This window comes from Ranitomeya imitator, chromosome 6 (genome assembly GCF_032444005.1).
Source record: "Ranitomeya imitator isolate aRanImi1 chromosome 6, aRanImi1.pri, whole genome shotgun sequence".
In the NCBI taxonomy this organism is placed as follows: domain Eukaryota; kingdom Metazoa; phylum Chordata; class Amphibia; order Anura; family Dendrobatidae; genus Ranitomeya; species Ranitomeya imitator.
The window spans coordinates 254,215,101-254,228,805 of record NC_091287.1 but is presented as its reverse complement, the minus strand read 5'-3'; the positions used below and the strand labels follow the sequence as shown (position 1 = coordinate 254,228,805).

Sequence of the window (13,705 nt, the reverse complement as noted above, 5' to 3'; positions counted from 1 at the left end):
GAGATGATTAGGGCATGCACGAGCATTTTGGTAGAGTGTGGGTTGAGGAAAGGACGGATTCTGGAAATATTTTTGAGCTGGAGGCGACAGGAGGTGGCGAGAGCTTGGATGTGCGGTTTGAAGGACAGGGCAGAGTCAAGGATTACTCCGAGACAGCGGATTTTGGGGACAGGGGAAAGTGTGATTTCATTTATTTTGATAGATGGATAAGGTAGGGAAGATATGCGTGATGGAGGAAATGAGTTCAGATTTGTCCACATTGAGCTTGAGGAAGCGAGAGGAGAAGAAGGAGGATATGGCTGATATTTACTCTGGGATTCTGGAGAGCAGAGAGGTGACATCTGGGCCAGAGAGGTAGATCTGAGTGTCATCAGCATATAGATGGTACTGGAAGCCATAGGACCTTATGAGTTGTCCCAGGCCGAGTGTATAGATTGAGAAGAGTAAAGGTCCTAGGACAGAGCCTTGGGGGGACTCCAACAGAGAGGGGGCGAGATGAAGAGGTAGTATGGGAGTAGGAAACGCTAAATGTGCGGTTGGCAAGGTATGAGGAGATCCAAGATAGGCCAAGGTTTTTGACCCCAAAAGGAAGAGAGGATCTGTAGTAGGAGGCAGTGGTCAACGGTGTCGAAGGCAGAGGACAGGTCTAGGAGGAGGAGTATAGAGAATTGTTTGTTAGCTTTGGCTGTAAGTCATTAGTAATTTTGGTCAGGGTAGTCTCAGTGGAATGGTGGAGACAGAAGCCAAATTGTAGGTTGTCGAAGAGAGATTTAGATGCAAAGTGAGAGGAAAGTTCAGCATGGACATGCTGCTCAAGGAGTTTGGAAGCAAATGGGAGCAAAGATATGGGGCTATAGCTGGACATAGCGCTTGGGTCAAAGGATGGCTTTTTGAGGATAGGTGTGATTGCAGCATGTTTGAAGGCAGAGGGGAAGATACCAGAAGGTAGTGAAAGGTTGAAGAGATGGGTTCGGGATGGGATTAGTGTGGTGGTGAGGTTGGGGAGGAGGTGGGATGGGGTCAAGTGCACAAGTGGTGAGGTGTGATTTGGAGAGAAGATGAGCAAGCTCCCCTTCAGAGATTTTGGAGAGTGAAGTTATAGGGTTTGGGCATTGGTCTCTCATACAAAGGTGTTGTGGTGGTTGGACAACAAAGACTTGCCTTGTTTGGTCTATCTTATTTTTGAAGTGCGTGGCAAAGTCCTCAGCAATGATTAGGGAACTCGGAGGGGGCAGTGGTGGGAGGATGAGAGAGTTAAAAGTGTTGAACAACTCTTTGGGGTTGTGGGATGAGGAAGATACGAGGGTTGTGAAGTAGGCCTGTTTAGCAGAGGTGAGAGCTGATTTGAATGCCAGTGTTGCTTGTTTGAATGCAGTGAAATCATCTTGTGAATGCGTTTTCTTCCAACGCCGTTCTGCAATTCTGGATACTTGCCGGAGCTTTTTAGTGATTTTATTGTGCTGGGTTGTCTATTGGTTCGTCACACTCTGCTATGCATGACAGGGGTGACCGTGTCAATAGCTGATGCAAGAGTGGCATTGTAGAAAGCAGTGGCAGTGTCTGTGTCGTGGAGTGAGGATATAGAGGACAGTGGTAGGATAGAGTAAGAGAGAGTGTGTTGGTGTCTAGGTGTGCAAGGTTCCTGCGTGGGTGCGCATGGTGCTGGACATGAGTGACAGGTGAGGAGGACAGGAATGAGAAAGTGATTAGATGGTGGTCAGATAGAGGGAGAGGGGAGGTTGTGAAGTTAGATAGGGAGCATAAACGGGTGAAGACCAGGTCTAATGTGTGTCCGTCTGTGTGGGTGGCTGAGGAGGACCACTGAGTAAGTCCAAAGGATGAAGTAAGGGACAGGAGTTTGGAGGCTGCTGACTGGTGGGTGTCAATGGGGATGTTGAAGTCACTCATGATGATGGTGGGAATGTCAGCAGACAGAAAGTAAAGGAGCCAGGTGGGGAATTGGTCAATAAAGGCAGTGGTCGGGCCTGGAGGTCGGTATATGATGGTCATTTGGAGGTTGTAGGGGGAGTAGATGCGGACAGAGTGGACTTCAAAAGAGGGGAGGATAAGGGAGGGTAGAGGTGGGATTGGGGTAAAGGTACAGTTGGAAGAAAGGAGAAGGCCCACTCCTCCACCGTGCTTGTTGCCAGGGCGAGGCGTGTGGGTGAAGTTGAGGCCACCGTAACATAGTGCAGCAGGGGAGGCTGTGTCATAGGGTGTCAGCCATGTTTCGGTGATGCCCAGAAAGACAAGATTACGAGAGGTAAAGAGGTCATGAATCACGTGGAGTTTATTGCAGATGGAACGGGCATTCCATAGTGATCCAGAGAGAGGGTGCACGGGGGTGAGCGTCATGGGCACGGATTTGAGGTGGGCAATATTTCGGGTGTTTATATTGGGTTGGGAGCGATAGGAGGGAGTAGTAATGGGAGGTATGAGCTGTGGGGGCCCAGGGTTGGGAGATATGTCACCAGCAGTGAGGAGAAGCAGAGAGAGACAGAGTAGGTGGAAGAAGGAGAGTGGGCGGCTTGTTTAGTGTTTTATTAGGAGAGATATGAGGTTGAGGAGCAAGTCAGCAGAGGATGTCAGGTGGGGAGGCAGGAGGGAAAGAGAGATTATTACTTGGTTAGGGGGTGCTGGGGTTTGAGGATAGCGAAGGAGAGTTAGGAGTAAGGGAGCGAAAACTGTTAGTGTATGTCAGCATGATGAGAATAAGTGTGGCGGAAAGGGAATGAAATTTAGTACATTTATTAACAGTGGTTAGTCTTACCTTCTGTTCACTTCTGGCTCATTTCTGGCATATTTCTGCTATCATATTTGCTGTTATCCTTATAGAGACAGACCAAGGTCCAGACAGACCTGTGTCTCTAAATTTATAACAGGCTAAGTGCTCATGAAATAGGCCAGGTGTGATCAGAAGGGAAGGGGCAGCAGGAAGACTGGTCACAGACACAGGAGGGGATTAATTAGAAGTCAGAAGGGAAAATGCAAGGGGAAATAGATCCAAATGGAAAGATAAAGCCAAACTGTGCATTGGCATCAAGGAATTAAAATGAGAAAACATGCAGGGGGAAAAAAAAGAAAAAAAATCATAGCAGCCAGCGGACATACCAGGAAGGAATCGCAGGGTGAGGAAGATCAGGAAAGTTGGGTGATGGTGATGGGATTGGGGTAACAGCCAGCGGACACACTGTACTAACTATGATTATTATTTTTGCTAAGAAAAAAAAAGTCCACTACACTAACTAGCTAAAAAAAAAAAGTCCTGTGGCGCAGTCTCTGATCAGCAGTGATACTGATCAAAGCGCTGCGCACACAGGAAGAGCACGAATGCTCTGCACGGGATGCCGCGCACAGAAAAAAAAGTGCGCAAAAAATCAATTGGAGGGAGGAGAGGGAGGGGGAGGGGGGTACTGGAACAGGGATGGGGGATGGGAAAGGAGTGGGGGAGGTGCTGCTGCTGTGATCACAGGCCTCACCTCACACAGCAGGCAGATGGCAGCAGAGAGCACAGAGCACGGAGCTGGAGCAGCACAGAGCACAGGAGATCGCCAGGTTGATCACACTGGCCACCAATGGAATCTTTGACTCAGGTAACACAGAGGGGTGTGCAGGGCAGTGATCGGTATTTTAAATTAACTCCTTTGGCGCTGATTGGCTAGAAGCTATTGTTCAGCCAATCAGCGCCATAGGGGTTAATCAGGTGAGGTGACGTGACTGTGACGGCTGTGATTGGTGCGACGTCACACAGCACCAATCACAGCCTGTCACATGCTTTTTTTTTTTTAAACAACTTTATTGGCAGCTTTGCTGTGATTGGCTGGTGAGAGTTCACCAGCCAATCACAGCGATCACCGACGCGGGGGGGGGGGGGCAGATCAGCCCCTCGTGGTGACGTGCCTGGATGGCCTGCTGTTAGAAACCGCGCGATGACTGGAAATAGCAGCACCGTACTAGTACTGCGGTTTGCGGGAACGCAGTTCCCGCAGCGCAGTACTAGTACGGCGCATGTCAGGAAGGGGTTAAAAATGTGTATCATAGTACAATAACAATATAGAGACCACTGTGGTAAAATACTCATTGCGCACAGAATACACGTGGACTAGCAGCCATCAAGGCAACAAAGTACTAGACCTGAAGTGATTGATGTAAAGTATATAAAAAAGCCAGGGGGGTTACCTCTATAACCATGGAGACACCCACGCATCTCCATCCGCCTCTTTCGTCAGATTCCTATGACGCTGCACAGTAGGAAAGAGGCGGAGGGAGATGAGGGGAGCTGCAGATAAGTACTGCACATGCACAAGAATCCCAGTCCCGCAGTGTGAATAAATCAGAAGAGACTGCGGGGCGGGATCTCGGGCCACGCTTCCACGCAGGCACAATAAGTAAGACATCATGTGATGTCAGTGGACGGGCAGTGCTAACTGCACATGTGCAAGGACTAAGAATACAGCGCAGGTGCCGGGAAAATGCCATAATGCTGAGGAGGCGGCGCCCAGATTAAACGAGGAAGTAACTGACGGCTGTGGTGCGTCTGTGTAAGTGGGGAAAGCCCTGCCCTTCCCCCGACAATTTCGAGGTATGAGGGACAAATTATCTAAACTATTATTTCAGCATTGGCAGGGACAAGAACTAAAAGAGCCACCTTGACACAATGCAGCATTAGTGCTGCACAAGATGGCTCTTTCAGTTACAAACACCTAGGGGGGTGACAGGTTCCCTTTAACCCCAGATTTTACATTTTCACAAGTAGAAATAGGTAAAATCACCACACAATTTGTTACACAATATCCCAAATGTGGCTATACAGTATTGTATTGGCCACATGGCAAGACTCAGGAGGGACAAAGCACTAGTTGACATTTGGAGGACAAATTTTTGTATAATAGATTGCGGAATCCATATACAGAGACCCTGTGCCAGAAGAGCAGAATCCCCCCTCAAGTGACACCAATTTGGAAATTACATCCAGAAATGAGCAGCAATGGATATTGCTAACTAAAAATTGTAAATCTGTCAGAGTAGTACCCAGTACATTGTAGTGCACAGTACAACTATGTAGAGTTAACTCTTGTGACAGTTTTATAGATTTAGTCGTTCCGGACGTGGTGATACCAAATTTGTGTGTTTTTTTTTGTTTTTACAACATGCATCGCAATGCACCAGAACTGCAATGCATGAGACCTGTGTGATTACACAGGTAGATCACCTGTTACACCCTGCCTAAGGTTGGGTGTAACAGGCCACTGTATCTGGCAGCCAAGAAGTCATTGTTTTACTCTTGGTTCCATGACAACCATTGATTTTGTCGATGGGTGTGAGAAGGATCCCCCTTCCCTCTCACAACCTTCCAAATGTTGTGATTGTGGCATCTGATAGGTTAATCAGCCATGGGCGGTGCTGGTGCAATCTCTGGCTGTTAGGCCGGCGTCACACTAGCGAGTTTTACGGACGCATGAGCGCATAAAATACGTCTGTAAAACTCACCTAACAAACGTCCCAATTATTCTCTATGCCCCTGCTCCTATCTGCCGTATTTTACTGATCAGTATTATACGGCTTTCTACGGCCGTAGAAAATTGCAGCATGCTGCGTTTGTCACCGTATTGCGCAAAAAAAAGCTAATGAAAGTCTATGGAAGCCCCAAAAATACGGATTACACACGGACCAGCAGTGTGACTTGCGAGAAATACGCAGCGGTGTTAGAGAGAAAAGCCGGTAATTCATTGCGGTGTACAGTAAAATCACACTGACAGCTTACAATAGAATAGGTAGAATAAATGTGGACACATAGAATAGGTATATATATATATGTCAGTGAGACACATATATGTATATATATTATTTCATACAGCACAAGATAGCTTTAAAGCCGGTAATTCAATTACCGGCTTTTGCTATCTCCTTCCTAAACCCGACATGATATGAGACATGGTTTACATACAGTACAGTAAACCATGTCATATTCCCATTTTTTTGCCTATTCCACACTACTAATGTTAGTAGTGTGTATATGCAAAATTTGGCCTTTCTAGCTATTAAAGGGTTAAATGGCAGAAAAAGTAGGTCAATGACCTATATTTACCTTCATTTGCGGTGAGACGCCCTCTGCTGGTTGTCCTCATATGAACTCGAGCCTGGGAGCTTTCTAAGAAAGGGCGCCCACCCCAGAGAAGGCACATCTGGAAGATGCGCCTATTCTGGCACTTGGCCACTCTCTTCCCATTCCCGTGTAGCAGTGGGATATGGGGTAATGAAGGGTTAATGCCACCTTGCTATTGTAAGGTGACATTAAGCCAAGTTAATAATGGAGAGGCGTCAATTATGACACCTATCCATTATTAATCCAATACTAGTAAAGGGTTAAAAAAAAACACACACATTAATAAAAATTATTTTAATGAAATAAAAACAAAGGTTGTTGTAATAATTTATTCTTCGCTCAATCCTTCTGAAGACCCTCGCTCTGTAACAAAGTAAAAATAATAAACCAACAATATACATACCTTCCGAAGATCTGTAAGGTCCCACGATGTGAATCCATCTGAAGGGGTTAAAATATTTTGCAGCCAGGAGCTCTGCTAATGCAGCTGCTCCTGGCTGCAAAACCCCGGGGAATGAAGGTAATGTAGGTCAATGACCTATATTTACCTTCATTTGTGGTGAGGCGCCCTCTGCTGGCTGTTCCTGGAGCGTGGGAACTTTCCTAGAAAGCTCCCAGGCTCGAGTTCATATGAGGACAACCAGCAGAGGGCGTCTCACCGCAAATGAAGGTAAATATAGGTCATGGACCTACTTTTTCTGCCATTTAACCCTTTAATTTAATAGCTAGAACGGCCAAATTTTGCATATACACACTACTAACAATAGTAGTGTGGAATATGCAAAAAAAAATGGGGATATGAGATGGTTTACTGTATGTAAACCATGTCTCATATCATGTCAGGTTTAGGAAGGAGATAGCAAAAGCCAGTAATTGAATTACCGGCTTTAAAGCTATCTAGCGCTGTATGAAGTAATAATATATATACATATATGTGTCTACTGACATATATATATATAGACAGTATATGTTTTTGTTTTTTTACACATGGATCCCTTGTATGTCCGTATGTCGGTTTTGCAAGCCTGCGAGAAAAACACGCAGTACAGATGCCATACGGATTACATACGGAGGATGCCATGCGCAAAAAACGCTGAAACACCCTGCCTACGGAGGAGCTACGGAACACTATTTTGGGGACTTTTCAGCGTATTACGGCCGTAATGTACGGACCGTATTGTCTTACGCTGAGTTTGACTCCAGTCTTACAGTAGGAGCTCGGCTGTTAGCTGCCCTGAGCCCCTGTGGTGATCGTCAAGAAAGTGCTGATATATCTGCTCCTCCTGCGCGATTGGTCAGTCAAATTGAGTGATCGGGGACTGATGACATGGGCTCCTACACATCTCCTGCCGTTCAGCTGTCAGGGACCACGGCCCACACAGAACTGCCACTGTGTGTTTATACCCAGTCAAAAGGCTATAAAGGCACAGATGATTGGCCTCGGGGAGACCAAAACATCCGACACTGCGGAGACACCATCACGTGTTTCTCAACGCAGTGATTCCAGAACACTGCCCCCATCCCTTATGGGAAATATGCAGATGCATGTAAAGAAGCTGCGGAGACACCATCACGTGTTTCTCGACGCAAGCAGTGAATAGCCAGGCCTTTCCCCGGGAAGGAACAACCATGGGAAGGGCAGCATCCTATGAAGGAAAGCCACCTATGCCAAGCATGGTATCCATCCACAGACAGCTGTTTCGGGGTGTTTGCCCCTCATCAGTGTGGAGTAGGAATCTGGCTATTAGGAGCAGTACATAATACAAACCAACAAAAGGTCCCAATTATATCATTGTGTCAACAAAGTTCTATAGAAATCCAACACATCAGTCTTTCACAAATAACAAGAAAAAGACCAAAAACACAATATTTGCCATAATAGAATTATCATAATTTTTTATTAATAATTAAAAAGTAAAACAAAAATAAGTAAATAAGAAGAACAATTCTCCCAGATAGCGGAACGGATTTTATAACATGGCCACAAAACAAAAAACACACCTGAGAATATCTTGGGCTCACTGCAAAAGACAGCCTGTGTAATTAAATAAACCTGTCAGCTGGACACCAGAATCTCACATGCGTCCTGCTTAACAATGACATGAGGTGTTATATACCCTGAATGCTGCATCTGATATTGTCACCGCCTCTAAGCATATGACTCACACTTACGCTGCCCCTAAGTAAACACCTAAATCAATACAAAAAACACGCTGACCAAAGTGAGCAACACATGACTTACATGGTGTATTGCAGAGCCCGTTTCCGTTCCTTTACCCCGACGCGCGTTTCATAACACTTCCTCAGGGGGCGTGTCGGGGTAGAAGGACGCCGGACTTATATACGAAACCACCGCCAATCAGAACTGCAAAGCAGGACACTAGCGTCTGTGTAGTCCTGGTAACTGGAGAGCGCTGACCGCATCTGCCGCGCACCGGAAATGACCTCACCATCCCCGGACGGTGGACCGCAAACACCCAGGCGCTCAATAATGAGCGCTGTGCGTGTCAGCCAGTCCCAAGTGCCGGAGATGTACGAGGTCAGTGCCCAGCCAGACGAAAGGCAGCGCTTGTCATGTATAAGCGGTATAGATTCTCTGCATATTATACGTCTGTGTTAGTCCGGTGACATGCGCTGCCTTTCGTCTGGCTGGGCACTGACCTCGTACATCTCCGGCACTTGGGACTGGCTGACACGCACAGCGCTCATTATTGAGCGCCTGGGTGTTTGCGGTCCACCGTCCGGGGATGGTGAGGTCATTTCCGGTGCGCGGCAGATGCGGTCAGCGCTCTCCAGTTACCAGGACTACACAGACGCTAGTGTCCTGCTTTGCAGTTCTGATTGGCGGTGGTTTCGTATATAAGTCCGGCGTCCCTCTACCCCGACACGCCCCCTGAGGAAGTGTTACGAAACGCGCGTCGGGGTAAAGGAACGGAAACGGGCTCTGCAATACACCATGTAAGTCATGTGTTGCTCACTTTGGTCAGCGTGTTTTTTGTATTGATTTAGGTGTTTACTTTGGGGCAGCGTAAGTGTGAGTCATATGCTTTGTGGCGGTGACAATATCAGATGCAGCATTCAGGGTATATAACACCTCATGTCATTGTTAAGCAGGACGCATGTGAGATTCTGGTGTCCAGCTGACAGGTTTATTTAATTACACAGGCTGTCTTTTGCAGTGAGCCCAAGATATTCTCAGGTGTGTTTTTTGTTTTGTGGCCATGTTATAAAATCCGTTCCGCTATCTGAGAGAATTGTTCTTCTTATTTACTTATTTTTGTTTTACTTTTTAATTATTAATAAAAATTATGATAATTCTATTATGGCAAATATTGTGTTTTTGGTCTTTTTCTTGTTATTTGTGAAAGACTGATGTGTTGGATTTCTATTAGGAGCAGTGCCTAGTAAAAAGGCTATAAAGGCACAGATGATTGGCCTCAGGGAGACCAAAACATCCAACACCCCGAAACAGCTGTCTGTGGATGGATACCATGCTTGGCATAGGTGGCTTTCCTTCATAGGATGCTGCCCTTCCCGTGGTTGTTCCTTCCCGGGGAAAGGCCTGGCTATTCACTGCTTGCGTCGAGAAACACGTGATGGTGTCTCCGCAGCTTCTTTACATGCATCTGCATATTTCCCATAAGGGATGGGGGCAGTGTTCTGGAATCACTGCGTTGAGAAATACGTGATGGTGTCTCCGCGGTGTTGGATGTTTTGGTCTCCCCGAGGCCAATCATCTGTGCCTTCATAGCCTTTTTACTAGGCACTGCTCCTAATAGCCAGATTCCTACTCCATACTGATGAGGGGCAAAAACCCCGAAACAGCTGTCTGTGGATGGATACCATGCTTGGCATAGGTGGCTTTCCTTCATGGGATGCTGCCCTTCCCGTGGTTGTTCCTTCCCGGGGAAAGGCCTGGCTATTCACTGCTTGCGTCGAGAATCACGTGATGGTGTCTCCGCAGCTTCTTTACATGCATCTGTTTATACCCAGTGACAGTGTTGATCCACGATGGACATGGCACGTCATGATATGGTAACTTACACCCTCTCATGATGTGCTGTGGCTGTCATTAGTCGTAAAGGGGTTAAATAAAATGCAATAACCAGAGATGATTGTTATGGAGTAGTTTGGTGCGAACACCTGCAGAAAACAAAAAACACAGTATTTCTGCAACATGTGAACACATATAAAAGTCAAATGTCATATAGTGAAGCCTATGTAAAGATGAATAAGCTATGGCTGGTCCAAACATAAATGAATAAAACCTGGGCTAAAAACAATGAGCAAATACCCTGCAGTAAGTAAATAGTAACTTGAAATAAATCGTAAAAGAAAACAGCAACCCGCACCACCGACCACCCACTGAGGGAACCCGTTGAAGCACCTGGGAGGTGCGAAACGGCCGTCGTTCAGCCCCCACATGTCTTTGTAACCACACACCCCCGTGCCGTGAAGATTTTTCTCACCAATAAATAACCTGCAAGAAGACCGGTGAGTGCTGCCGCTTTCTTTTCGTTTATAAGTAAATAGTAACAGTACAGGCAAACTACACAGTGTACTTAGATAACGAGCACAAAAGCCATCCCACTGCGACGAGCTGTAATGAGGGTCCCACTCAGTAGTGTTAGGACAAGGTTGGGAGGTACAGTCATTTCGGTTTCCAGAAAAGCCCTTTAACCCTGCTGTTCTGTTGGTCAAAAATGACTGACTTTGAACTTCAATATTCTTTAAAATATTCAAGATGCGGCTCTGAAACCTGTGGCCGACCGACCCATCCTCATTTAAGTCAATCAACCACAAGTTTCAGAACCGCATCTTGAACACCCCAAAAAATACCAAAGTTCAAAATAGGTCTCCCCAGACCGAACAGAACAGCAGGGTTAAACACTATAGTTCATGTAAGTTCTCAGTCTCTCCATGAATGTAGCTATCTCTACAAATCATAAACTGGAAACTCGCTAGAGGTGACCTCATCAAAGATGTCCGCTGCGGCCTCCGTGTCCACCAGTTATGACGTCGCTGGACGGCGACGCACAGTGCTCTCTGTCGGCCACCGTAGTGACGTCATCAGAGCCGCCAGTTGTGGGAAAGCTCTATCTGCACGTGTTATCCTGCGTATCACAGACGCAGTTTTATCCCCGGGGACGACAGCTCGGTACCGAGGACCCTGCCAAGATATTCACACGGCGCTGCTGCTGCCAAGTACTGTGCGCGGTGATGGGGCGCAGAAGCAAGCGCAACCGGAGGAAGGAGCAGCGCCTGGCCGTGCGGAGGACCCCCGAGGAAGAGGAGGAGAGGCGCAAGGCCAGAGAGCAGGCGGTGAGGAGGATACACTACGGGCAGTCAGGGTAGTGAGGACCTCCCCTCCCCCACACATGTCCCAGTATTCGGGGCGGCTTGGTCTGGTTGTGGGATAGCAGACGGACTGGAAAAGCGGCGTGGCCACCAGTGTCCCCAAGTAGTCAGTCCACTGGTGGGTATAGAAAGCGCGTCACTTCCCTTACAATGTGTCTCATTAATGCTGCAGCCTCTGATCGGCCCACACCCTTCCTGGCTACAGCTGATCAGTGGCCACTTATTGACTGCGGCATTAATGTGGCCACCGGGAACATCATAGAGCTGTAATCTCATCCCCCACCTAACCACATATATGGGCAATAAACATGGAGTGACCTTGTGCTTCCATGACCGCACAGTCTCATTGATCAGATGTCACCTGTAGATAGGTGATGCCATTCTGGAGAATACCCCCTTTAATGAGGACCCGTCTGCTCATATATTTGCATTACCCCTCTAATGGCAAGCTGGGGCCATCTCTTCATACAGCTCTGTATTGTGCTCTTTGATCACTCCTGGAATGTATAACAATAAAGGCTGGTACCATTCCCCTTTTAAGTAGGGTCCATGTACAGTTGGCAGTGTCAGTATTGATTGGATAGCGTCACCCTGCTAAAGCACCAGATTCGCTATATATTATTAAATATGTCTCTTAAACCTGATGAGACTGATGTACTTACTTGAAGAATCCATGTCAGAATGACTGTTTAATTCTGCTGTCAAAACGAACATTTTGATCTTAGACTTGTCATCTCTCAAAGAGGATGATACAGCCATTCTGACTTGAATTTTCAGTGTAAGTTCACCAGCCTCACCAGGTCTATTTAATGTTGAATGCAGTTTGTATTGTGAAATCTGATGACAGATCTGCTGTATCATGGGAAATCTTAATTCAATGTGATATTGTATCTCCATCTCATACAGTTTTTGTGTATTGCTGAAGTAAGCCTTTACATTATAATTAAAGGGGCAACCTCTAGGACCCCTACTGATCTTGAGAAGGTAGAAGGAAGGGGCCGTGTCCCTTTTACCTGCACAGTTGCAGTTGTGGCCACCCGCCATGCAGTGAACTGTAGGCACCATCTATTTCCCCAGCATCTATGTATGGTATGTCATTTGTTGGCTAACCTTGTAGTATTGCCTTTAGTATGTAACATGGACTTTGATTGTCTCTAAGGCCTGGGAAAGCGGCTATACTGAAATCATCAAGGAAAACAAACTGTTTGAGCATTACTACCAGGAGCTGAAGATCGTACCAGAGGGGGAATGGGAGCAGTTCATGTCCATAATGCGGGAGCCTCTACCAGCCACCATAAGGATCACTGGATATAAGAGGTAAGGCATCCTGAGGCCCAATGTGCAGTTGCCCCAAAGCCAGCATGGGGTGTGCGCTGACTATGTTCTGGGCCAGGCTGCGCCACTGAGCTCGAGTATGAGCAGTGAGCTGTGTTTGGCCGTGTCTGTATTTATTTCCCAGGTATGAACTGTTTACTGGTAATCTATTTATTCCTAGAAATAGTTTGTTCCATTGAGAAGTACATGTCACTATCTGCGGTAGATAAAGGGAATTTGTCACCAGGTTGCTGACAAATAATGTAAGAGCAGCATAATGTAGATGCAGAGAGCCTGATTCCAGCAATGTGTCACTTACTGGGCTGCTTGCTTTAGTTTTGATACAATTGTCTTAGCAGGAGATTATTACTGGAGGACCAGTAAACCTGCTACCAGGTAGTCTTCATGTTCATAAGCTTTGTATAATTCCACCACTGATTAGTAGTTTTCTGCCTATGCACAGTGTGCATAAAAAGCTGCGGGTTATACAGAGCTCAGCATTCAGAGAACTGCTGTATTTTCTGAAAACTACAGCAAGCAGCCCAGTGAGTGATACTTTGCTGGAATTGGGGTCTCTACATAATGTTGCTCACAGATGTGGTAGCAAAAATCTGCTAAAGGGGTTTCTGTAACAACTTCAGCAGGGTACAGCAAACTTTTTTTTTTTTAAGGGTCTTCCAACTGCTTGTATATATGCGAGTCCATGATTGGGGTCAGCGAGGTTCCAGCCTCTGAGGTCACTCACTGATCCCTAAATGATGGCAATCTGTTCCTTTCTCCTAACCCGTAGACAACGTATTTTAGAAAGGTCTTTTAAGTAAACTGAGAGCGGCGGACAGAGAACAATTATTATCCTGTCCTCTCTGAAGGACCCTACCTGTCCTTGCTTTACGTTACATTGCTGTCAAAGGCTGAGCAGGGAAAGCC

At 46.6% G+C, this 13,705-nt stretch overlaps 1 protein-coding gene across 1 annotated transcript in view; it reads left to right on the top strand.

Annotated features, from left to right (window-relative positions):
* The first annotated feature begins 11,104 nt into the window (after positions 1–11,104).
* NSUN2 (NOP2/Sun RNA methyltransferase 2) overlaps positions 11,105–13,705 on the top strand; it is a 39,502-nt gene continuing 36,901 nt past the window's right edge. Inside the window, exons 1-2 of the mRNA XM_069730582.1 lie at positions 11,105–11,428; positions 12,624–12,781. Of these exons, the coding sequence (XP_069586683.1) occupies positions 11,120–11,428; positions 12,624–12,781 (467 nt within the window). The 5' untranslated portion in view covers positions 11,105–11,119. The remainder of the gene's footprint in view (positions 11,429–12,623; positions 12,782–13,705) is intronic.